The sequence below is a fragment of the Solanum pennellii genome, chromosome 5 (genome assembly GCF_001406875.1).
Source record: "Solanum pennellii chromosome 5, SPENNV200".
Lineage (NCBI taxonomy): Eukaryota > Viridiplantae > Streptophyta > Magnoliopsida > Solanales > Solanaceae > Solanum > Solanum pennellii.
This window is the reverse complement of record NC_028641.1, coordinates 73,079,413-73,105,538: the sequence shown is the minus strand read 5'-3', so window position 1 is coordinate 73,105,538 and position 26,126 is coordinate 73,079,413. Positions and strand designations below refer to the sequence as shown.

The 26,126-nt window shown below is 34.8% G+C and overlaps 5 protein-coding genes across 12 annotated transcripts; 1 reads left to right on the top strand and 4 right to left on the bottom strand.

Annotated features, from left to right (window-relative positions):
* Positions 1 to 13: 13 nt before the first annotated feature.
* Positions 14 to 6,202, bottom strand: LOC107018538 (protein cornichon homolog 4-like). Of its 4 annotated transcripts, XR_001456645.2 has the most exons (6): positions 5,990 to 6,147; positions 4,139 to 4,320; positions 2,786 to 2,908; positions 2,621 to 2,676; positions 980 to 1,064; positions 14 to 433 (listed from the first exon to the last, which is right to left on the bottom strand). XR_001456645.2 is itself a non-coding variant. In XM_015219043.2 (5 exons), exons 1-4 carry the CDS (start codon positions 6,059 to 6,061, stop codon positions 2,643 to 2,645), a joined length of 411 nt encoding a protein of 136 aa, XP_015074529.1. In that variant the 5' UTR covers positions 6,062 to 6,202; the 3' UTR covers positions 14 to 433; positions 2,621 to 2,642. The 4 variants fall into 4 exon arrangements, 3 of the variants coding, with proteins under 3 accessions (XP_015074529.1, XP_015074530.1, XP_015074531.1); XM_015219043.2 differs by lacking the exon at positions 980 to 1,064 and having other exon boundaries at positions 5,990 to 6,202; XM_015219044.2 differs by lacking the exon at positions 980 to 1,064 and having other exon boundaries at positions 14 to 400.
* A 754-nt stretch (positions 6,203 to 6,956) lies between these two features.
* Positions 6,957 to 16,064, bottom strand: LOC114073825 (vestitone reductase). Of its 5 annotated transcripts, none has more exons than XM_015219630.2 (5): positions 15,973 to 16,064; positions 8,783 to 8,899; positions 7,916 to 8,445; positions 7,330 to 7,528; positions 6,957 to 7,231 (listed from the first exon to the last, which is right to left on the bottom strand). In XM_015219630.2, exons 2-5 carry the CDS (start codon positions 8,884 to 8,886, stop codon positions 7,090 to 7,092), a joined length of 975 nt encoding a protein of 324 aa, XP_015075116.1. In that variant the 5' UTR covers positions 8,887 to 8,899; positions 15,973 to 16,064; the 3' UTR covers positions 6,957 to 7,089. The 5 variants fall into 5 exon arrangements, with proteins under 5 accessions (XP_015075116.1, XP_015075118.1, XP_027772805.1 ...); XM_015219632.2 differs by having other exon boundaries at positions 8,822 to 8,899; XM_027917004.1 differs by lacking the exon at positions 15,973 to 16,064 and having other exon boundaries at positions 8,833 to 8,924.
* Positions 9,179 to 14,250, bottom strand: LOC107019042 (retrovirus-related Pol polyprotein from transposon RE1). Its single transcript, XM_027917000.1, has one exon. It carries the CDS (start codon positions 13,879 to 13,881, stop codon positions 9,256 to 9,258), a length of 4,626 nt encoding a protein of 1,541 aa, XP_027772801.1. The 5' UTR covers positions 13,882 to 14,250; the 3' UTR covers positions 9,179 to 9,255.
* A 2,145-nt stretch (positions 16,065 to 18,209) lies between the features above and the next one.
* On the top strand, positions 18,210 to 21,412 carry LOC107018596 (40S ribosomal protein S13-like). The gene is made up of 5 exons (XM_015219117.2): positions 18,210 to 18,355; positions 18,460 to 18,532; positions 19,662 to 19,800; positions 19,892 to 20,078; positions 21,103 to 21,412. The coding sequence occupies exons 1-5, from the start codon at positions 18,333 to 18,335 to the stop codon at positions 21,134 to 21,136; spliced, it is 456 nt and encodes a 151-aa protein (XP_015074603.1). The 5' UTR covers positions 18,210 to 18,332; the 3' UTR covers positions 21,137 to 21,412.
* LOC107018589 (UDP-glucuronate 4-epimerase 3) lies at positions 21,276 to 25,502 on the bottom strand. Its single transcript, XM_015219108.2, has 2 exons — positions 23,555 to 25,502; positions 21,276 to 22,270 (listed from the first exon to the last, which is right to left on the bottom strand). Exon 1 carries the CDS (start codon positions 24,882 to 24,884, stop codon positions 23,577 to 23,579), a length of 1,308 nt encoding a protein of 435 aa, XP_015074594.1. The 5' UTR covers positions 24,885 to 25,502; the 3' UTR covers positions 21,276 to 22,270; positions 23,555 to 23,576.
* Positions 25,503 to 26,126: the final 624 nt, after the last annotated feature.

Genomic DNA, 26,126 nt, shown 5'->3' with positions numbered 1-26,126 from the left:
AAAAGTCACAACCCATAGTACCCCAGAGGCAAGTCATTCTACTAAAAATTGATTTACACTGGAAACTAGTACATTCAGTAAATCATATGCTAACACATTATGATATATAAAATCGCAATGACTATCCTGATTTATACAAGTTCAACTATATGCCTATTGCCCAAAACATTGCATGCTTAAAGGGCATCATAAAGTTAAACCTAACAAAAAGAAAGAAAGAAAGAAAAAAAGAGATGCAACTCAAGCATCAGAAAGTGTATGCTTCCCAGTCAGTTGAGGACTTCCAACACTTCCTTTAGATAAGATTAATTCCGTAAAGCCATCAACGACAATCTGTTTATGGCACCATCAACTGAGTAAACTGATAGATGTCAACAGGCCAGCTCCACCGTGCTAGTGCCTGGGAAATCCCAATTTCTTCATTCGATCAAATCTGAGAAAAGAGGTGGAAAATCAAACCGAAAAAAGGCAAAGCCCATAAAGAAGAGATTTAGGAGATGATGAGATGTAACAAACGCTTGTGGCTTTTAACTTTAGCTTCTAGTATAGTAGCAAACAAAACGTAGTAACAGAACTCCACTAACAAGTTCTGAGTGCTTGAATCATACACCGAATTATACCACCTAAAATGGATTGGAAGATGAGGCTCAAAACCCCGGAAAAGTAGAATTATATCTAACTTGACTGAATGGAGTCTTAGTACATAAACGATCACCAGACATTTCGGCTGTTGGGTATCTTGGGAATGTAGTTTTGTCCGGTACAAATGAGCAAAAACAGCATACTTGGTTTTTTCAATATTTCACCTTACTTCTCAGGTATCTAGGTGTTCCTTTGAGCTCTAAAGATTATCTGTGAGACAGTGTCAACCCCTGATTAATAAGATGTTAAGGAGGATTACCACTTCGAATGCAAAATTCTTATCTTATGCACGCAGGTTGCAGTTTATTAAGACTTGAGAGTATCTCAATTAACATACAAACTTTGTTCCCAAATTTCCGTTCTGCCTGAGAAGAATATTCATCTGATCGAGACTGTCTGTAGAAGATTCCTGCGGACTGGTGCTACAAAATGTACAAAAAGAGCTTTGGTGACCTTGGATAAACTATGATTGCCAAATCAGCTGGAGGATTAAATATTACTGATATAATGATTTGGAACAAAGATGCCATCTTGAAGCATTATTGAAATCTATGCAAGAAGAAAGAAAAACTATGGATACAATCCTTACACATCTTATGGAAAAGGAAAGCAATCTGGGAGGTGACTATTAAGCGAGCATCACAGATAATTTCAAGAAATCATCATGGAAGGTACTGGCTATCTAATGAATACCTACAGAACTTTGGGAAACGCTCCATAAGGAAAATTAACAAACTGAGAATGGAGGAAAATGGCTACACACTGCAAAACTCAAGGTGACCTTCTATCCTGAATTTGGCAATACAAGGAAGGTTACACAAGAGACAGGCTGATTAATGGGGTATGGTAAGACAGGTAGTAGCTCAACATGTCCATTAGGTGAAAATGAAAATGAAGATATACACATTTGTTCTTTAAATTCTCAACTTCATCTATCATCTGACAGAAGATACTCAGCCGGCAAGGTATAAGCAGAACTGCTAAGGGGTAGATAGAGAAGCTGAACTGGGTAAGAACACATGCTTACGATAGAAAGCACACAAACTAAAGTATAGAAAATGGCACAAACTAGAAGCCTATACTACATTTGGCAAGGGAGGAACCAAAAGGTACTCCAGAACAATAAAAGATCTGATGTAGTTATTGTCAAAATGATAATTCGGGATGTACACTGTTGAGGTAGGTGGAAGCCAAGATTAGCAAGCAACTGCAGAAAATGGATTTCTATCCACAAGGCAGATGTAGGTAGCCAAAGTGTGGTGCAAAGAGTTCCCTCTAATAAAATTTCATATTACCCAAAGAAAAACACAGAAGCAGTTCCCCTTACTCATATATAGTGCCCATACTGAAACCCACACACTTCGCGAAAACCCAAAGGACAACATCCCAGAAGCAAAATTCCAAAAAACATACAAATGAAGCCATGTCTTCTGGTAATAATAATAAATCCTCTCTTTTATGCATGCAACTTGGTAAAGAAGTATAAATGAAGAAGTTGCTGTCTGTCAGGTAATAGTAAATCATCTCCTTTTTCTAAATTTTAGACTTACCCCTCCACTGACATACAAGTCTCTAACTAGAATAGACCTAATGTAAGTAAACGACAAGAACTAAGCCATAAACTCATGCTATCGCTTTTATTAATTATCTTCTCAATAATGTTCGGTTCTTAAGTAACTCTGCATTGATGACATGTGCAAAGGCTACCTAGTCCTTTGTTACACCTTCAGTCATAGTAGTGTCACACCTACAAACCGGTGCATTTGCAACTCTTATGTAGGACCATAATTTGTCATTTGAAGCGGATGAAGTATTCTTTTTTTTAGCGAAAACATCTACGAAAATAAAAGACAGTTGCGATTTGGCTTGGCCAGTCGGGATCATCCTAGTTTTTCACATTTTTTCTATATAATTCTGAACATATGGGGGACTCAGAAAGAGAGAAAGAGAGAGAGAGAGAGAGAGAGAGGGTACAAACCTTTCATGAAAGGGGCAATTCCTCATACTTCATCATCCACAATGCTCCAAACCATCCTAAAATCACAAAAGATTAGGCATGAGCTAAAAGCATAAACTACTGATATAATTAGGTTTACAAGTTGTTTAAGAGATGAGAACTAGCAGCTTGTTGCTGACACCATACCAGAATATCGAAAAGGCAAGAAGTATCACAAGGTATCCAAGCTTATACAACCGAACCTTCTTATCCCACGGAAGCTGATTGAAAATCTCAGTTACATCCACCAAGTGGCAGCGATCAGTATAGCTGATGAAGGGTTAACATCAGTTGTCAGATTATATATTGAGATGTCAGGGCTAAGTAACAGTATAAAGGGACTGACAACTGCTGATTTACCAGAAAAATATGCAGTTTAGTTGTAGGAGACTAGGAGGAGTCTTTTTCTAAAAATTTAAATTTAGTTAGATACTATTAGTTGAGATATTTTAGGTTTATGAATTTTAAATATGCAGATTTTTGTTTTAAGTTGGCTATTTAAAGGTCTATGCTTGATATTGAGAAACATTTTTAGTCATCCTTCAAATCATTTTTGTTGCACCATCTTATAAAAAAACAGCAGTGGCATCAAGAAACTCATTAGTCTTACGGGATCTGAGGGTTCATCTATAGAATCATTTTCTAATATTATTTTTAACAACATACGCAATGTAATCCCACAAGTGGGGTTTGGGGGAGGTGACTGTACCCTCTACAAATTTCAAATTATTTTTAACCAATATAGATGATATAGACCAGATTATAGATTTGATAGGAAATCTGTTATTATTCCTTTTTGGAAGTAGCCAGCATACCCTTAATGCTGAAGAGTTCAACCTTACCAGTTACAAAAAAAAAAAAAAAAAAAAAGAGAACATGGCAAGCAACAGTTCTCTCTTTGAATCCCACACAAATTTTCATTGTGAAAACTATAAATTTGATTAGTGAAATTGAAATCGTATCTTAAAATCCATGATTCATTGTATATTGTGAAGGAAGAAAGATCCTTACAATAACTTTGTATATCTTATAATTGTCCAGATTAAATCACTTCCAAAAGAGCTTTCAGACCCGACAAAGTTACTGAATGCACAAAACCAAAACGAGAGAAAAGCAGGAAGAAGAAAGAGTCGTGTTGCAAAAGTATACAAATTCAGAGAAGCTCAAAACAGTCCTCAAGCACAAACATTACAAGTAGAAATTGAGGAACAACTTGTCTTAATTGCAGCAAATGAAGCAGAGGAGTGTTGAAAATATGCTTTTGTTACTGCCAAATTATTAGAAAAATAAGTAGTTTAGGTTGAAATATTTTAGGTTTTTGAATTTTAAAATACGCAGGATTTCTGTTTTAAGTTGGCTATTTAAAGCCCTATGCTTAATATTGGGAGACATTTTTAATCCTTTCTTCAAACCATTTTTGTCTCACCATCTTTAGAAAACCAACACATGCAAAGTCTTTCAACATGTTTCACTTAAAGATAAATAGATGAAAAGTCTTACACTTTAATGTTATAATATAAGTATGGCAGACATATCAGAAACATCAACCAATGCCCTGTCACAAGATGTAGGAAGCACAATGCTCCTTGAAGAGCAAATTCTGGCACCACTACTCTATTAATCCGAGATGCTGAATCATAAGGGTTGACATAATCATATTCAAGATCTGCCAAGCACATGAGCTGCAATAAATAATTGCATTTGTAATGTTCTCCAAGCCCAGATATTATGAATATAAGACAAGGAAGAAAAGAGAGAAGAAGTGCTTAAACAAAACCGCTATATAGACAATGCAATCTAAATACAACATGGTACATGCTGCATAGTAAGTCAGTAACTTTTACTAGTACATTCAACATTCGACGTGCTTGTTCATCTTTCAGTGCGATTGATAAAAGTTAAACGGACTAGAAGAGATAACAAATAATACCAGGTCATCAGTGATGAAATGGTTAATCGAAGTGATATTTGTCTATTGAAACAAATGAATTCACCTCATGTTACTCTCTATTCAAATCATTTTCAGGAGTAACAGTAACAGAGTCTTTAATCTAGATAGAAATTGGTTCATCCTAGTGAATTAACAGAAATCACTTCAAAGGATCTTTTGGAAGCTGTGTAAGTAAAGATCCATGATACTTGAAATATAATAAAGCCAAAGTCTTGCTTCATTCCAAATCATTCCCTCAATTCCAAATCAGTTGGTGTTGCTATATGAATTGGCTGGGCCAGTGCACTCAACTAAGAAAAATCATCTAAATAATTCTTACGCTGATGGACAGTCTACTACAACCCTCTTCTTTAATTGTGGCTTGGGACCAGCTATCCATGCGAAACTCAGATAGACAAAGTTCTATTGCTAATGTGAACTAAAACTATAGATGTGAAACAGTTCATGTCCTAATGCCTAATTCCTTCAATATCAAACCAATTTACGTCTTTCGCAGATTAGTCCAATATCATCAAGCTTACTCACTTCACTCCCTTCATTAACATTGAAATCTATCATTAAAGCCAATAATTATACTTCTCTCGGAGAAAATTATACTTTCATCTGTTCATACTATATCAATACATCATGATATTCCCAACTTCACATTTCCCCCTCCACAAAGCCTTGATTCTTCATTTTTCCAATTTTCATTGCACAACACCAAATTAGAAAAAGAAAAAATAAACTTAATAATAGAACAACAGAAATTTTTGACAAACCATAACCCACGAAAAAGGAAGCACTATTACAACCTCAAAAGAACTTATATGGATCAGTTAAGGCTAGGGAAGAAGCAGGTTTGGAGCATCAAGTATAGCTGTTTCATTTACAAAATGCGGTTTGGGAGACTATATGTGGAGCTGTTAGGATCAAGCGCTTACCATCATGCCAAAAGCTATCGCTGATAGCAAAAACACAACTTTATTCCTTAACTAAGCCCACCAAGCAAGCATCATTTTCGATCATGACTTCGACCCGGGCCACCCAGCCCCTCGTGGGCCCTACTATAGGCATAAGTTGGCATTTATGACTCATTTTTGAATTTACACCCGTTACCTCAAGTTTTAGATCGAACTAATCCATTCACACAAACAGTTCACAGAAGAAAATCAAGTTACTCGTTCCCTCCAGATAATACACACTCCTAGTTTTCGGATACGACACGTCCATCCTAGTCACTATGGACATATTTTGCCCAACTGACACACATCTAAACCCAGTAATTTCAAAGGGCTGTTCAAATTAGTGCATAAAATTTCACAAAATTTGTAATAAAAATAGCAAAATATGAACACACAACTAGATCAATAAAAAATTGAACTTTAAATTCAGAAAAGAGCTAAAATTGAGAGTTATACCTGGTATAGGATAGTACCAAGAACAGCTACGAGAAGGAAGAAGGAGAATAGCCATGAGAGTAGATCGCCCATGGCACTTTCTTCTTCTTCCTTCTCTTGTTCGTTTTTTTTTTTTTTTTGCCCCTTTTTGTTTCTGGCGGCAGATTTTGTGCCCTTTGTGCTTCCTATACACAAGCTCCGCAAAATAGAAGTTGCGAACTTTACTCTTTTGTTGTTAGGACATTGACCATTTCTTCTTGCAAAAATTATTTTCATCAATTTTGTCATTGTAAAAATTTTCAAAAAAATATTTTAAAAGTGAAAATAAAAGATATTTTTTTTTATTTTTGTCGTGAATATAGATTGGAGTTGTTTTTAACTTCTTTTTGAGTAATTTTGAGTGGAAAAAGTGAATATTTTTTTCATTGTAGTTAAATTCTTGAAATATTTGAAATTCAACTTCATTTATAAAATTTTATGATAAACATCTCCATATGTTCGATAATTTGATGCTTTCCTTAAAATATTTATTACTTGATATATTCATTAAGAAAGTAATAATTGATATAACTATTTTACAATATTGGCCCTACTAATTACTGTTTAGTATTAGGTCTTAAATATGTCATTTAACTTGGCTTTAGCTTTAATCTATGTCTTTCAATTTTGAGTATGCATAAGTATACGCTCAAACTTGTATAAAATTAAATTAGTGTACATGCGTCCTGTGTAGCAATTCATACCTACATAGGGTCTTATATGTAATATACCACGTAGGACGTATGTGTTTACTTGTTCAACTTTATCCAAGTTGAAGTGTCTAGCTGTGCATATTCAAAAAGTTGAAAGTTGATGTCAATTAAAATCAAGTTAAAATGCATATTTTTGTATTGTGCTTCTTTTTTGAACCGTTTCGAAAAGAATGTATCTTTCCAATTTTTGACAACTCTTTAATTCCATCTTCCTAAATGACATGTTTCAGAACAAATTATCAAGAAACATTTTGGTACATTCGACGTACCTTTAATTAGTTGATCACAAGATTCAATAACGACAAACAAATTAAAACGAAAGAAGTATAAGATGTCAATTAAACAAGGATTTCTGTCATAGAGTACAAACTAGAGTAAACCCTTCTGTTTGCAACATTCAATTGCACCATCAAACATTTCTTCAAGTCCATACTTGTATTTGAATCCACTATCCAAAAGTTTCTTTGATGAAAGGCTAGGATGCTTAATCCCTCCAACCTCCCTCAATGAACTACAAACATGTATACATGACAAGTTAAACAACCTTCTTCTTTTCCTTTTAATGTCAAAAAGAACAAATAGCAAAAGGAGCTAATAATGGGAACTCACTCGACGTTAGGTATTCGATATTCAGGATACCTAGCTGAGAGGAAGTTAAATAGCTCATCTGGTGTAACTTCAACAGCAGAGCAAATGTACCTTCCCTTTGCTTTACTGTTCTCTAGAAGGAGTATGTGTGCATTGGCAACATCGTCTACATGCACGAATGGGGTAAGCGAGGGATACTTCATACAGTTTTCCTGATTACCTGCGTAATTCAAGAGACGAAACCAAAAAGAAATGCTTAATTTAGAGCAAGTTCACCACAACATTTGGAATTAACTTATCTCAAGGAAAAGAACGAGTTAGATGAAACTAGAAGCTGGAAACGTCTTGACAAGGACGAAAAAGGAAATGCTGAGTCCAAAAACTAGAGTTGGATATCGAGAGAACTGATTAAAGACGTTCTGAATATGATACAACATGATCACATGAACTAAATCTTTAAATTTAAGGGATCATGACGAAAAGCATCCAAATCATCTATGACAATGATACTGCTTCCAGCAAATGTATCGCAAAAAATGCACATACAACAACAAACATATGTAGTATAACATTAACTTACAGGGATTGAAGAGCAGAAGGGGCATACCGTAAATCATTGCCATGGCTGGTTTTAATGGCTCTGGGAACTGAGGACTCAAGAAGGGACCATGTATCCAACTAGGAATAACGGTTACCAAATCTAATCCGTGCTTCTCAGCAAACTCAAGAGCAGCCTTTTCGGCTAAAGTCTTGCTAATCACATAAGAAGCTGCGGATATAGGCTTTAAAGTTTTCATGACATGGATGTCAGACCACGAGCTCTCGTCCACTGTGTCTAAACCTTTATCATTAAACACAACCGCTGTTCTGCTGGAAGTGTAAACAACTCGTTTTACTGTTTTTGAATTGAGGCATTCCCGTAAAATGCCTAATGTTCCATCAACTGCTTTTCTTATCTTCTCCTCTTCAATTTCTTGGTCCCCGTAATTCATTGGATGAGCAACGTGAAATACTCCAACACATCCTTCAATAGCTGTACTAAAGCTCTCCGGTTTGTCCATATCAGCATTAAAAATCCGTAGCCTTTGGGATGCTTCAGGCAAGTTAGTGAGGTAGCTACATCTGTTTTGTTGTGATCTAAAAAATCCATTCAAAGTTCTTCTTCAGAGATTACACACTAAATAACTAACAGCTAGAATTGCAATTCGAGTAAAACACGTAGAGATTAAACTACTTATTGGAATTCTAAAAATATAAAGAGAGAATTTATATCCAAATCCATATAAGGAGACCGTTAGTCCACTTTCCAACCAATGTGGAACTCTAACGCCTAGACCCAAATTAGAGCGTGGACCGAGAGCTCAAACATGGAATATTGGACATAACTCTCATACCATGTAAAGGAATGAATCTTTAGGTCTAACTCAAACTCCAAAAGCTAACTCGTGACTGAAGAATTCTCAAATATATATACCTTAAAAGACGATGAATAGAATCAGTGGGAAATATTAACCTTGAGTTGACCTTATTGTAGCATTTACTGAGTATCCATGTTGAAGAAGCTTCATAATCAGCCATGATGCTAGGTATCCTGTTCCACCAGTTACACAAACCATATTGTTAAACAAAAGAACAGACTGCACACGTTTAGAAGATCTCCATTGATGGAGCTTAAGGAAGAAGAGAAGAAGAAGTGAAAAAGAAGAGATAGAACTCTTCTATAATCTGGATTGATAAAAGTTGTGGAAAATACAATACAAAGTAACACTTACAATGAATCTGCAGTAGCCATATATATAGCTAACTAACAGAGTATTAACAACTAACCAATTTCTAACTAACTAATGGAAATGTAACTAATAACTAACTAATGGAAATATAACTAACTAATTGAAGAGCTGTAACTAATAACTAGTTGTTTACATATATAAATATCAACACCCCCCCTCAAGTTGGAGGTGTAGCAAGCAGATCCAACTTGCTTAAGATTGCTGAATGCTTTACTCCAGTGAGTGCTTTGGTTAGAATGTCAGCAAGTTGTTCACCAGTTCCAATATGATGCAATGAAATTAATCCCTCTTGAAGCTTAGCTCGCACAAAATGGCAGTCGACTTCAATATGCTTCGTTCTTTCATGGAACACAGGATTCTTGGCAATTTGTAATGCTGACTGGCTATCACAGAAAACAGGAAAAGGACTAGCACATGGCACAGTTAGCTCTTCAAACAATCTGCTTAACCATACCAATTCCCCTACTACTTTTCTAATGGACCTATATTCAGCTTCAGCTGAAGATAGGGATATAGTTTCTTGTTTCTTCGATTTCCAGCTGACAGGACTTGATCCCAACAACACAATATAACCAGTAACAGACTTCCTTGAGTCAGGACAGGATGCCCAGTCTGAGTCACAAAAGGCTTGGACCTGGTAATCATTAGTAGAAGACATGAGTAAACCCAAGGTTGGATCCTTTTTAAGGTACCTAAGTAGATGATATGCAGCCTGCAAATGAGGCTCTCTAGGTTCCTGCATGAACTGACTCAGATGCTGTACTCCATATGCAATATCTAATCTTGTATTGGTGAGGAAATTTAACTTTCCAATCAACTTTCTATATGACTTAGGATTCTCCAGAAGTTTCCCTTCATTGGCTTTGAGCTTGATTGTAGAGTCAAGAGGAGAAGCAAGACTAGAGTATGTTGTGCAGTCATACTCTTTGAGAAGATCAAGTACAAATTTTCTCTGAGAGATAAGCATTCCAGCTTCTGTATATAATACTTCCAGGCCCAAAAAATAGTGCAGCTTTCCCAAATCCTTGATTTTGAATTGGTTATGAAGATAGTTCTTTAACTGATCAATTTCTTCAGCATCATTTCCAGTAAGTAGAATATCATCTACATATACAGCTATAAACACAGTGGAAGGACCTTGTTTTCTATAGAACAAAGAGTAGTCATTTAAGGAGTTAGTGTATCCCCTAGACTTCAAGGCATCAGACAACTTAGCATACCACTGTCTGCTGGCCTGTTTTAATCCATATAGGGACTTGTTGAGCTTACAAACCATGCCTTTAGTTGTAACATCCAATCCCTGTGGAATATCCATATATACTTCTTCATGCAGCTCTCCATGAAGAAAGGCATTATTAACATCCAACTGGTATATATTCCAGTGCTTCTTTACAGCAGTGGCTATCAAAACTCTCACAGTTGTCATTTTGATAACTGGAGAGAATGTCTCTGTATAATCTACTCCATAATGCTGAGTGTAACCCTTTACAACTAGCCTTGCTTTGTACCTTTCTATACTCCCATCAGCCTTATGTTTTACCTTATAAACCCATCTACATCCAATAGCCTTTTTACCAGTAGGAAGTGGCATAAGTTCCCAAGTATCATTGTCATGTAATGCAGTCAACTCTTGTGTCATTGCATCTTGCCAAGCAGGATTCATTGCAGCCTCATTAAATGATGATGGTTCACAATCATGTGACACACTCAATATAAGTGACTGACTGTCAGGATACAAGGATGTAGAAGCTATATGATGGTGATGTGAAAAAGAGGCATGTAAAGAGGTCATATAGTCTTTAAGATAAACTGGAGGCTTATGAGATCTAGTAGATTTTCTGATGGGAGGATCATATTCTGAGGGTGTGAGGTTTGGTGAAGGAGAAGTAGTCAAAATGGGATCACATTGTTCAGGTTCTGGAGAAGTGAGATCAATATTATCATTGTCAAAAAAAACATTATCAAATGTAGAACTTAACTTGACAGGAGAATTGAACATACTGGAAAAAGGAAATACTGTTTCATGGAACACAACATCTCTAGAAATATGTATTTTCTTGCTGCTCAAATTTAACACCTTATAACCTTTAACTCCAAAAGGATATCCTAGGAATACATGAGGTGTAGCTCTAGGTTCAAACTTATTTCTTTGATGTTTGGGTGTAGTAGGAAAACAAAGACAGCCAAAACTTTTCATGTGAGAATATTGGGGTTCTTGATTATACAGTATAGAAAAGGGACACTTATTGTGAAGATATGCAGAAGGGAGTCTATTGATTATATATGTGGCAGTAAGAATGCATTCTCCCCAATACTTAGTAGGTAATTTGGAATGGAAAAGAAGAGCTCTAGCTGTTTCTAGTAGATACTTATGCTTCCTCTCTACCACACCATTTTGTTGTGGTGTATAAGGACAAGATTTCTGATGTAATATTCCTTTGGATTGAAAATAAAGGATAGATTCTTGATTCACAAACTCAAGACCATTATCTGATCTTATTGTTTGAATACTTGTTTTAAACTGATTTTCTACCATATTAACAAAAGATTTCACAATGTGTAAAGCATTGCTTTTGCAACTCAACAAATGTGTCCAAGTAGTTCTACTAAAGTCATCAACTAAGGTAATGAAGTATTTAAAATTGTCATGAGTAGGCACATGATAAGGACCCCATAGGTCTATATGCAGAAGTTCAAAAATCTTTGATGTATTATGAGTCTTAGGTGGAAAAGAAAGTCTAGTTTGTCTGGCCATAGGGCAAATATTGCATGTAAAAGGCTGTTTAGATGAAAAAACTACAGGAATGGATGTAATCCCTTTCATCTTTATAAAAGGTACATGCCCAAGTCTATAATGCCATAACAAATCATTACAAGAATCATGAGATAAAAGAGGTACAGAATCAGAAAGTACATTATCAGTGTCACTAGGAATTGTGTTCATTACAGCTGATTTAACATTCTGAGAATTGAACAAAGGATAAAAAGAATGATTGATGGTACTGCAAGAATGAGAGAAACATTGACACTGAGAGTCTATCTTATTGTTGTGAGAAGAACAAGACATTGAAGATGAGACCTGTGAAATGAATGGACTGTCTTTTTTCTTTTTCAAACAATCTGAGCAAAGGAAGTACAATCCATCTTGTTCTCTACCAATCTCCAGAGGCCTCTTCATTGAAGGGCCCTGCAAGGTACAAGATGAGTTAGAGAATGATGCAGTACAGTTGAGATGTAGAGACAAGGAACTAATAGAAATTAAATTGTATTTAAAGGAAGGGATAAAAAGAACTTTGAACAATGTGATCATGTCATTTATTCTAACATCTCCAACTTTAGTCACCTTAACTTTGTATCCATTTGGCAATTTAACTAACAGAGGATATGGTAGATTAGTAATATGTGAAAGATGGTTGATGTTAAAGGTCATGTGGTGTGTAGCTCCTGAATCCAGTATCCATAAGTCAGTCCTTGATTTGAGACAACCACACGACAGCTTATCAAAATCAATGGATGAGTTGCAAGCTATCATACCTGCAAAGTTTGCAGCTCCACAAGTCACTTGTTCCTCAGAATCAACATCTTCAGGCTGTCCTAATTGAATGTGTTGCAACAGATTAATAAGTTGACCACATTGTTCATTGGTGAGATTAGCACTACAGGCTGTATGAGCATCAGCTTTTCCCATTGATGATTCTGCAAAGACATTAGATGCCACCACTCCTTTACCTCTAGAATACCTATTACTTGCATTGTAATTGGTCTGTACCCTTTGATTCTGATTAACACCTTGACCATTAGATGAGTTATTTTGATTGGGATAGCCATGTAACTTGTAACATTTATCAATAACATGCCCTGATCTCTTGCAATGTTCACAAAAAGGTCTAGGCCTATTGTTTGCAGGATAATTGCTTGGTGCATAATTTGTTCTGAACACTCTTCCTCCTGTTGAGTTTGATGAACTGGTATTGGCAGAATTTAACCTTCCACCTGATGGATTAGATGAACCACCACGTATGGATGAATTCATTGAACTTCCTTCAGCAAACATTTGACTATGTGGCTTAAACTCCCTTTGTTTCTCTTCTTGTACAAGTAATGCAAAGGCTTGAGCCATGGATGGTAGTGGATTCATCATCAGAATATTACCTCTAATAACAGTATAGACTTCATTAAGCCCCATTAAAAATTGAATCAATCTTCGATCTTGTTCAGCCTTGTGCATAATTTCTTTACCTCCACAGCTACAAGCACAACTACACTGGTTTTTGATACTCAGATTACTCAACTCCTCCCAGAGCTTCTTCATCCTAGTGTAGTACACAGTAACATCAAGAACTCCCTGACTTAGATCATTTATATCCCTTTGAATTTGAAACAATTTGGCACCATTCGTTTGATCATATCGATCTTCTAACTCTTTCCATAGTTCTACTGCATCAGAAACATACTCTACACTGTCTGCAATATCTTTGCTAAGAGAATTTAGGATCCAAGATATTACCATGTTATCACATCTCTCCCATTGACAATATTGTGGAGATGTTGAAGAAGGGCGTTTGAACTCTCCAGTAATGAATCCTAATTTGTTTTTCACAGATAACGATCTCATCACACCTCGTCGCCATGATCGATAACCAATTCCTTCGAAAGCTACTGGAACTAGGGTCAAACTTGGATTGTCAGATGGATGTATGTAGAGAGGGTTACTAATATCGATTGTGTTCCCTCCTGTTCCTCCTGTTCCTGATGTGGAAGATTGGCCAGAAACTTCAACCATGATGAATTCGATTCACAGGAAACAAAAGACAGAGTACTGAAGAAATCAACAAGAAGAAGATAACAGAACACACTGAAATCGACAAGAAGAGAAATTCGATCTTCAGATGAGTGCAGAAATCGATAAGGAGATGAACTCGATTTTCAGAGATGAGAAGAACAGTGATCTACACCTGCTCTGATACCATGTTAAACAAAAGAACAGACTGCACACGTTTAGAAGATCTCCATTGATGGAGCTTAAGGAAGAAGAGAAGAAGAAGTGAAAAAGAAGAGATAGAACTCTTCTATAATCTGGATTGATAAAAGTTGTGGAAAATACAATACAAAGTAACACTTACAATGAATCTGCAGTAGCCATATATATAGCTAACTAACAGAGTATTAACAACTAACCAATTTCTAACTAACTAATGAAAATGTAACTAATAACTAACTAATGGAAATATAACTAACTAATTGAAGAGCTGTAACTAATAACTAGTTGTTTACATATATAAATATCAACACATATCCATTTCCATCTCTGATCTTTCGCAGTTATTACGTCCTCTTAATCTCGTCTCTATTCTCAATCCGTCATTTAGTGGGAAACATCAAAGTTAGTACAAAACAACAATGTTCAATCACAAACTAGTTGACACAAAATATTGAAAGGGAAATACAACTACAGTATAACTTTTTCGTTCACATGGCTCAGTTGTACGAATGCATTGCAGCAATCAAATTCATCTTTCAGTTATCAAGAAAACAATACGATTTTATGACTTGTTTTTGGTAAATAGAGTTTGTCCGGTCCTGGTCATTGCAACCCCCTTCGTGAGGAGGCACCCCTTCTCCCCAAGTTACGAGGCTATTTTGCTGTATCAGGGGTCAAGTTTTCAACTTCAAAACTGAATGTTCTTCCACCCACAAGGGCGTGGCCTTGGATTAATTGATGTTAAATATGTATTTTTAGCGGCAATTATCATTCTTTGTATATGTTTCTAAAGCCTTTAACGATATTTGATTCTAATGACACTTAACTAATGCCGATAAAGACTTTAGCATCTCTTTATTAAAATATATATTTATTGCCGCTAAAAATTGTTTTTGTTATAGTGTTATACACCTCGGTCCAAATCCTAGAGACCAAAAAAACTAGATATTTTTTTTTATAAGGTTAATGAGGCTGGAAGAACTGAACCAGGTTAAACACACTAGATATTTTTTCTCATCTAGGCAAAGTTACCCATTTTTCTTAATGGTGGGAGTACAGAAGCGGAGAACAAGGAAGCTATGAGTAATGCAACTTTGAATCTCACATAAAGAGTTCGATCCTGGCTCAGGACGAACGCTGGAGGCACGCTCAACACATGCAAGTTAGGCGAAAAAGAAAAAGAATAATGATGTTTCTAGTGGCGGACAGGTGAGTAACGCGTAAGAACTTGCCTTGGCATTAGTGAGGCAATAACTCATCAAGTTGATGATCAGTAGCTGATCCGAGAGAATGATCAGCCGCACTGGAATTGAGACAAGGCCTAGACATGAGTTTTGAATTTGCTATATAACACATGATCGGTCTTTTTTTTTCTAGAACTCTTTAATTTCAAACTTCTACCTTACATGTTTAGATCCACCACATTTTAAATATTTTTTGGCTTTAAGACCAAAAGATTAAAAAAACATTTTATACTTTCTTAAACTTTCTCAAGTCAAAACCACATAAATAAATTGATTGAAAAAGAGCAATATATAGTGAATTTTCTAATATAAAGTGCACGCAAGCTGACCCGATAATATACTACACTACATTTATCAAAACAACCACAACAGATCTGAAAACGATGAATGTCGATTATTGACGATAAAATAACAAGCAAAATATATATTCCCTCTAATTCCAATTGACTCATTTTTCTTGTTAGTCCCTTCTAAAAAAATAACACATTTTTATATATAATAACAATTTAACTTTTAAACCTTCATTCATATAACCATCCACCGCTTACTTTAGTCCACAAATTTCAAAATTATTCATTTCTAAAATTATATGTTAAATTAAATTACGTTACATAAATCGAAATTAAAAAAGAAAAAGATATTGGAGAACCTGGAAATGTGGGATGGACAAGCACCGACGTTCAAGAGCAAAGCAAATCAATTTTATCAATTATTGGAAACAGCCATAAAAAGATATATAAATATTTGCCTTTTTGTCTTTTTTTAGCACTAGTGATTTTAGTGACTTAATAAAAGCGATAATTGTGTTACATAACCAAATTTAATTACGCCTTTATGACATGTGGAATTTGAGACAACATAAAAAAACTCATGGAGATGATTTTTTTAAAAAAAATAACTTTCTTTTTTTTTTTAAAATTTTGAAGAAGAATAGTAGAAAATGAAGAGTAAATTAGTAGTGTGGAGTGTGAATTTATTATTAAATACAGAGGATAAAAAGATTGGAATATAGTTGCATGTTGATTACGTGTGAGGATGTGAATTTGCAAGTGTTGATTGAGTGACATGATTTAATGGCTAATTGGCTTTTAATTTTTGGGCCATATTATCAACAAACTCAATTTTGTTTTACATAATTGAATTAGTTGTATGGTTACAAATTATTTCATTAAGAAAGGAAAAAATATTAGTTATATAATATTTATCTCAATTTTGTTTTACATAATTGAATTAGTTGTATGGTTACAAATTATTTCATTAAGAAAGAAAAAAATATTAGTTATATAATATCTATACATATTTATATATTATTTATATATAATATATAGATATATCGTTTATACAATATTGATACATATTTATACATTATTTATACAATATAAATATACATTTTTACACTATTTATTGTAATAGCTTTTCTGCGTTTTTATGACGGTATTTTGTCTTTTCTTGACGCAAGTTAGTAGTACTTTCTCTCATCTCAGTGTTAAATTTGGTTTGTGGCGATGATAAATAATTAATGTAATTTTCTTAATTTTTTACATGAGTTTTTATAAGGAATTCAACAATTTTTCTTCAACAAAAGTTATAAATATAGATATTTGTGTTGCATTTCTATTCTTACTACTATTTTACTTATGAACATCATATACATAGAGTCGTCAAAATGGATTGGTCTAATCCAATCCAATTAGTACCTAACGGACTAGAGAGTTAAATGGGTTAGTGCGGACTAACCCTTTTAGTTAAAGGGCCAATAAAATAACGACCCAATCCAGCCTTAAAGCGGGCCACGGGTTGACCCTTCAACCAAAAAATGAATAATATTATTCTTTTAGAAAGAGTATCTAAGAGAATCGAATGTTGACGTCTATGAACCAGACATCAATACATACAATTTTTCATTTATGAATCACACATTTCAGCTAATACTTATAGAAGTACATTTATGAATATCACACTTTGGTGAATGCTTACCAAAATACATAATAGTCAATGTAAGATTTAACATAAAAATGTTGATCATTCAACCATTCCTCCCACAAAAAACAAGCTAGTTTAAAAGACTTGATTTTTTTATGTTTTTAACATATTTATTGATAAAACATTTACAAATAAAACACTACTAAATATATATGTATATATATATATATATAATATTTTTAAATATTCAAAGTCCACGGGTTGGCCTCTGAGGCTAGCGGTTTGGGCCTACGAGGCTAACGGACCAAGTGAGGTTGGGCTAAAAAGTCTCGTTCCTAAGTGGGCCAAAAAAATTAGGCCCAACCCCACTTAATTCAAGGGTTGGGTTGGGCCGGCCTCGCGGGTCAAGTCCATTTTGACGACTCTAAATATATATATTAATATATGAGCATTTTCTGATCGATTTAGTATTTCCATATATCAAAAATCAATAAATCAGATTGATAATAAGTAAAATTAAATCAATTGATATATATACCTATTAAGAACACATGTGAATCACTTTTAACGAGTGTTAATCAATTTTAAATCACAGACGTAAAGAGTATATCAAATTCAATATGTTTGGAAACTTTGGCCAAACACCTATTTAGATGAAGGAGTAACCTTCATTAATTTTCTTTTTTCTTTTTAACGATTGATTAGTAAATACTTTCTTGGTGGTTTTATTCTTTTGACAATTTGTATATTATTTATATTACAATTTTATCAAATAAATTACAATTCATAGGTAATGATTTAATTTTTATCATTAAGATTAAACTATATATAAAGAACTATTAGACTCAAGCTAATATTATTGAGATAAATAATTTTTCAAAGATTATAGTAATCTATATATATCTACGCAATTTTAAAATTAGGTTAAAATTTAAATGGTGGTCTAATGAAGGGATATTACCGTAAATTGCTTTGAGGAAAAAAAAAGAAAGAGTAGTATATAAAACCCATAATTACCCAGCGAATAACAATTTTAGGGTTTCGCTGCTGTAGCCGCCGCACATCGGAGCACCGCCGTCAGCCGCCATGGGTCGTATGCACAGTCGAGGGTCCGTTCAATCTTTCTTCTCCCTTATTGTATTCAATTTGTTTCATTGTTTTACTACACATTATACTGACTGATTTTGTATGTTAATTTCTCTGTGGTTCACAGTAAGGGTATTTCAGCTTCAGCACTTCCGTATAAGAGGACTCCACCAAGTTGGTTGAAAACATCTGCTCCTGATGTAAGCAATTGATAGCTTCGTAAATCCTTGATTGAATCTGTTTTAAACTTATTTTGCTCAGTTTCTGTGTTATTAACATTTGTATTTGGATAATTGTGTTATTTGTTATGAAATGTGAATTATACTGTCGAGGTTTAACAAATCCTAATTATGCTTTGTTTAATTCTATGGATAAGTAGTATTTGTGAAATGTGTAATTTTTGTTAGTGGTGATCATGATTCATGTCTCAGCACTTAACGTTTGTTCTTCTCTTTGTTTTCGATATAAAAATCTTCTCTTTGTTGTAAGTTTTCTCATTTTTTATCATTCCTCGTTAGTTTCAGATATACACCAGCTTAGTTTTCTACTACGTCTGAGTCAAGTGTCTTGTCTTCACTGTTTTTCTTCCATTCTGTAAGTTTTGTGAAATAATATGTACATAGAGTGTGTTTCATGTCCAGTCCTTAAGGTCTCGACTTTTTCTTAATGGCCTAGAAATCAGTCTACAGCCTTGGAAAATTTCCATTTGAAGTGCCGCAGTTAATTCCAGTTATCTGACTTTATTGAGTAGCTGAAAGCTTGGTATCAAAGATCTACCTTGAGGGTGTTCACCTCCATTTATCTTGTATACTTACCCATTTCAACTTTGATTACCTTTCTTCTCGTTTACTGCCAGCTACTAGAAAACTCCACCTGCTAGCTTATCCAATTACTAAAGTTTAATATTTTAATATCAAGGGAAATGAAGGTATGAGAGGTTTCTTGGCAAATGTGTTATTCTGTAGCACAAGTGCCTAACCGTGCAAAAGCAAGTACGGTTTTTTCCCTTTGCCTATTTGAGCTATAATCCTGACAAATAATGTCGTGCTGTTTCTACACTGCATGTGTATGTAAGAACAGAAAAAAGTCTGTATTGGTAAATTAGGTGAAAATTTTCTCCATTCATGTTTGAACATTTTGATTCAATATTTGTTACTTGTGATAGAACTTGTTGGAGTTTGTCCGATCGAGAAACTGAGAAGTATCAAGTTAATACCAATAAATAATATGATAACTATTAATTGCACAGCTGACTGATCATTTCTTGACATTGAGTTCCACTTTCTTTTTGCTATTCTAATAAAAAAAATGCACTTTCTTGTCTTTCAGGTTGAGGATAATATATGCAAGTTTGCCAAGAAGGGTTTGACACCTTCTCAAATTGGTGTTATACTTCGTGATTCTCATGGGATTGCTCAGGTGAAGAGTGTAACTGGTAGCAAGATTCTCAGAATTTTGAAGGCTCATGGTACTCATTTGGCATGTTGAGTGATTAGTTGATACTCATAATACTTATCTAATGGAAGTGATTGACCAACCTTTTGTTTTCTTTATGCTAGGACTTGCTCCTGAGATTCCTGAGGATCTATATCACCTTATCAAGAAGGCTGTTGCAATCCGGAAGCATCTTGAGAGAAACAGGAAAGACAAAGATTCCAAGTTTAGGTTGATTCTTGTTGAGAGCAGGATTCACCGTCTTGCTCGTTACTATAAGAAAACCAAGAAGCTTCCCCCAGTCTGGAAGTAGTAAGTGCAGTCTCATATACATGCTTTAGTTTTGTGCCTTCTGAGTCACCATATTAAACCAGTCTAATCTTGTTTTTGTATCATAAAGTGTTCAATGCATGTCAATGTGGAATATGCTTGGTTGTTTTGAATTTAGTTTTGGATTACTTTCTAGCTGGTGACTGTTGTTTTTGTGAAAAAATTGAATACTCTTGCTCCCCGGGTCAAGTCTTAGTTCACACAAACTGCTGCATCCATTGCATTTCAGCTTTTATATGCTCAAATCATCATAATATGATTCCTGTGAGTTTTGTTCCTGTCAGATTGTGTATCTGTTATATTTTGAGTTGTCTGCTAAATTAAGCCTGCAGACTTCTCCACTTCTACTTCTATACTCTATGCTACATTTAATTTAATTAGAAGGGTCTGAAAAAGATAGAAGGGCAGGCCCATTATCTACCGAGTTTTGAATTTTAGGCTACTAGCTCTTGGGGATTTCTCGGTTTTCCGCATTTTTGATGGTTTTTGCTTGCCATCCACATCAATGTGCTGTTTATGACTTTTTAAGGTTTATGTGGTTCATAGTATAGGTTTAGTAAAACTGAAAGAATCATGTGTATCTTTATGTATCTTCATGTTTACTAAGACGAACCTTGTTATAATTGACCCTTCAGATCTGCCTCTACACTTTCTCATTACAGAGCAGTTTTTGTGTTTGCAATGAATTCTCTGCTGCATTTTGATGGCATTATTTACACAGCTTTAGCCGTATTCAATTTGCAGTTGTAAAAAGGGGTCTCGCTCTGCCCTTACAAAAGAAAAGGGACATTTCAATCTTTATAGCAATATGAAATTACCTTTATCTCCTGCTACAAAGCTATACTTTCATCACTCTAGTAGCTCCAATTGTTTTATGTGAAGTTAGTTTCAATGATCCATTGGCGCCTTGGATGATATAGGATCAACTAGCATCTTGCTCTCCCCCTTTTCCCGTCCTCTTTTAGGGATTTGCGTTACTGATATCTTCTTCTTTTGTTATTTGCAGTGAATCTACCACCGCCAGTACTCTTGTGGCATAGAGAAGACTCTGCTTTTGCTGTCAAATTTTGCCTCCAAAGTTCAGTATTAAGTCGGAATTGCCAGGATGTTTAATTGAGAAAAAAAACTGCTAAGATATTGGTGATGATTTCGTTCTTTTTTGAGTTGCTATTTGATTTCCTTTTCTTTCTTTAGATGTCATATATTCAAATCTTGGCTGCTTATGTTTAGTAGTCGATCTTGCCAATGCGTTAAAATTGTTACGAATATCTGCCGTGTTAGTTAATGATGAACTGAATTACCTTACTCCATATCTATATTGGGTTTAGAGATATAGTCTGCTTTTCTTACAAATTGCATGTTCAAACAAAATTTCAACTTAAAATCAATGTGATTCCGTATCACATGTCTAAATTACACCAAGCAGGCATCTTGTCACAACTACTATCAGCTAGCATTTGGCAGCACTTTGCCCAAAATCTTTAGCTAATGCCTTTTATCAATTAGCAACCATCCATGTGTTAAATAATTCACCCTTAACTCAAAAGTTCAAAAGAATTGTCATATCTGCTATCAGCTATCTAATTGACAGCACTTTGTCCAAAACATAGCAACCATCCATGTACTAATAACTTACTCAAAAGTTCCCATGACACAAAATCCCAACTGCCAAATGTCTTAAAGATATCTAAAAAGAAAATGAAATCTGAGGAAAACTAGTAAACACAGACAGTGAAATACACACTAGTAAGATAAATTCCTTCATTATTTTTGTGTTCAACAGCATCAGATATCTTTAAGAAAATGCAAGTGTTTATAGAATCCAGCAAGCTTTATTTAAATATTCCTCCAACAGTTCCCCAAGAATCATTCCCAGCAAGCATGCAACCTTTCACATTTTACATATCTTAATGCACTTGTTTCAGAGGCAAAACTAAAAAATCTAGATACAGTTCGAGTTTAGCATCTCCAACAAATCATATTTGAACAGCCATGGACAAAAGCAGTAACTACGATGAGAGAAACCCATGAGACAGATACAGTTCGAGTTTAGCATCTCCAACAAATCATATTTGAACAGCCATGGACAAAAGCAGTAACTACGATGAGAGAAACCCATGAGACAGAAGCGTATCCACACCCTGCTGCTACGTTCTTCCTTTTCTTGGACATCACTGTGTTCAGAAGGGAAGAGGAGAAAAACTAAGGTTCCAAACATTTTAACCTTCCATGAAGTGAAAGGTGTGAAAGTTTGTATGATCCAGCAACATGCTTATGTATGGGAGTAACGTTAACAAGATGGTGAAGGCTAAACTCCAGAAAGACGACATTTTATCAAAAGATGCAACATTTTTATGGCTAAAGTTTCATATCTCCTGTTGAGGATTGTAACATGTAAAAGAAGTACTAATACAAACACTAGCTTTCTGATATTAAACTTAAAAGGCAGTGAAGATGAAAAGCAAACTGTCTCCATGATTCCTCTATCTAACTACTTCACCGGTTGAACTGGAACAATAGGGTCAAGGGTGCTGCAATAAGTAAATGAAAAAAGGTAAACAGAGAACCTAGAGTTGCAGGACCGAGGCTTTAACCTTTTCTAAGGTCTTAGCAACCTGAAGATAGTAGTAATCACTTCTCTCTTGTGGTACTAGAAGTAACTATTTGCTTACTTTGTGCATCCTGAGATTAGTATGCTCTATAGTCCTGCATTTTTTTGCCAGCTTCAAATGAATCCTTATACCCGCACCTCACTTTTTTTCTTCTTCACGAAACAAAAGTTCCAGAAAAACTAGAGAAAGGAAAGAACTGCACCAATGTATTACAATGACCCTAATCTTTTTTATGAGTATTATTACAATGACCCTAAATAATCAACTTTTAATAGTATAACATGAGGTGCATAATCTATATTTCGAATTAGAAGGATCTAACTTCAGCAACTATGTACGAGGAATCATCACAGAGAAGAAATATCAGAAAGTTGCGGCAACATAAAAACACATAACAGGATTAACCAAAATCATCAACCTAGAGCACAATATCATCTTGATTAACAAGGAAATATTCAATTTAAAAAGATATACAGAGTGAACCAAATATAGAACTATCCTGCTATGTTTATTAGAATCTGATAAAGATGATACATGATCAGTATCCATCAATCAGCAGCAGCTCTATCTGTCATGAATTCTACAATTATAAAACTACAACAATTACACTTCAAAAGTGGAAAAAGAAAAAAAAAAGAAGATGGCTTCAGTTTGCATCTGATACATATCAACTTGCCCAGCAAACACCGTTCATCCACCACAAATTCTTCGTCGTGGGATTGGATGTGCCCCTTATATATGGTATCATTAAGATGTGGAGGGAAAAAAAAAACACAAGGGGGCAACAAGCTGGAGATACATGAAAATAATCATAAGAATCAAAGTGAAAAGAATTAATTGTCCTACCACTCGATTGAATCGGAATGTATCACTGCGCGCTTTTCTTTCCATTACCATAGTAGCTAAGGTACCATCGAACAAATTTCTTCAATCCTGTCTGTAGATCTGTGGTAGGCTTATACCCAAACTCCTTCTGAGCCAAGCTAATATTTGCATGAGTAAACTGCACGTCTCCATTCCTTGGTAACTTCATAATCAATCTCTTAGCCTTTACCTTTAACAACTTCTCCAAAATGCTGACAAGATCAGATACCGGGACAGGTGAAGTGTTGCCCAAATTGAACACCCTCAATTGAGCAGGACCTTTCTTCTTCCCACCACTTCCGGTGCTCTTCTTAGCCGTGTCCAATGCCCCCAAACAACCCTTAACTATGTCATCAATGTAGGTAAAATCCCTCGCGACCGTGCCATGATTAGCTGCCTCAAAGATTGGAATTGACTTTCCCTTCAAAATATCCCTAGTGAAAAAGAAATACGCCATATCTGGCCGCCCCCACGGTCCATAAACTGTGAAAAACCTCAATCCAGTTATCGAAAGCCCATATATATGATTATAGGTATGAGCAATCTCCTCACCAGCCTTCTTAGTAGCAGCATATAAACTAGCAGGCTGGTCTGTCCTATCCCACTCTGAAAAGGGTACCTTAGTATTCAATCCATATACAGAACTAGACGACGCCCACACAATAGAAGGTTGAGGATTAACACTTTTGCAAACCTCAAGCATATTAACAAGTCCAGCAATATTACTATGCACATATGAGCTAGGATTTTCCATAGCATATCGCACACCGGCTTGTGCAGCCAAATGCATAACATGAGTAAATGCAACAATTTCAAAAAGTTTCTTCAAGAGGGTGGCATCATTGATGTCAGCCTCAACAATGTACACCCCAGAGCGCTCTAGTAGCTCTTGCCTTGCTCTTTTGAGCGAGGGATCATAATAATCATTGAAATTATCCAACCCCAACACGCCATCACCGCGGCGTTTTAAAGCAGCTGATACATGTGTTCCTACAAAACCAGCTGCACCAGTTACCAACACACAAATACCATTACTTGACCTTGGTTTTGTTGAAGCCTTAATCTTTTTCTCCCAAGCTGGACCACCATAAGAGCTTGTTCTAAGAGATCTCCTGAAGAGATCTGAAGAAACATGAGAGGAAGATGATGGTGATCTGTAAAAGAATACAAAGATTAACCCCACAAAAACAAGTGACCAAAAAATGATCTTGGCTAAAGAAAATTGTAGCCTAAGCCTATTATAAGGAGATTTTTCAATCTTGAATTTTCCTGGGGTTGATGGAGTATTATCAATGTGCTTCATTTGGGACATTATTCTAAACAAATCTTGAAAATTTAAACAATACCCAAATCAAGAAACTCTCCAAATCTTTTTCCACTGGTTTTTCTTGATTAATCAAGATAAGGGTTTGAGAAATTTTCCTTTTTTTCTCTATATTTTTGCCCCCAATGAAAGAAAGATTGATTCTTGATAATGTAAATTGGGATAAGGAAAACAAGAAAAAGGGGTATGGGGAATTTTAGCACTTATCTATAAGAATAAGAATCTTATTGATTTCTTGAAGGGATTGGTTATTGTTCAAGATTACTTTGTGGGGTTTCTTGAAATGAAGTAAAGATTGGATTTTTATGAAGAAAATGGGTGATTAGAGGAAGAGATTAAGAAGGGGGTGGACTAATTAGGGAGGGAGAAGAATGAGGTTTGAAGAATTTAAAAATGGAATAATGAAAGATTTGGAGTGGACTATTAGGTGGGTAGGGGGAGATCAAGATCCAAGAACAAAGTCAAAACAAAAAAAAATGTAAAATTAATGAAAATGGATTAGTTTAAACTTTGATTAGAGATGTTTGTAATTGAAAGATTAATTTTAATTTTTTTTTACCATTATTGAGGTTCTTGGAGGAGAAAGAGTTGGGGGAGATGGGAGGAGGGAGATTATTGTATTTGTTTGGTGGAGGATTAAAAAAAATGAAACCTTAAATGTGAGACATTTAAATATGTATGGAGTTTCTTGATTTTGAAAAAAAAAAGAATTAATTTTGAGGCCTTTAATTTACCTAAATTGTTTACTTATTTTGGAAAATTATAAGGATTAATTTTGAGGTCTTTATTTAACATAGAGATTTGGTTAGTTTAAATATGAGGAGAGTTTCTTGAAATTTTGGGAAAATGTAATTAATTTAGAGGTGTTTATTTAGATAAATATGGGGGAGTTTATTGATTTTGTTAAAAAAAGGGATTAAGGTTTTTAGTGAAATAAGGATGGTTTGTTGGAGATGAAATGGACGAAATTTAGGGATTAATTATGAGGGGCTCCTAATTAACACCTTATTGGTTGGTGAGAAAGATTTATAGGGATTTGATAAGTTTGAATATCCACATTCCTCACTAATTTCAATTCTTTCAAGTTCACTCCATCTACTTTTACTTATATATTATAGTAAAAATAAATATTTATTTTATTTGTAAGATTGAAGAATCAAAAAATTTAAAAGATAGAATTATATCATTTATACGCGTACAGATTGAATCATCCACAATACATATATTACT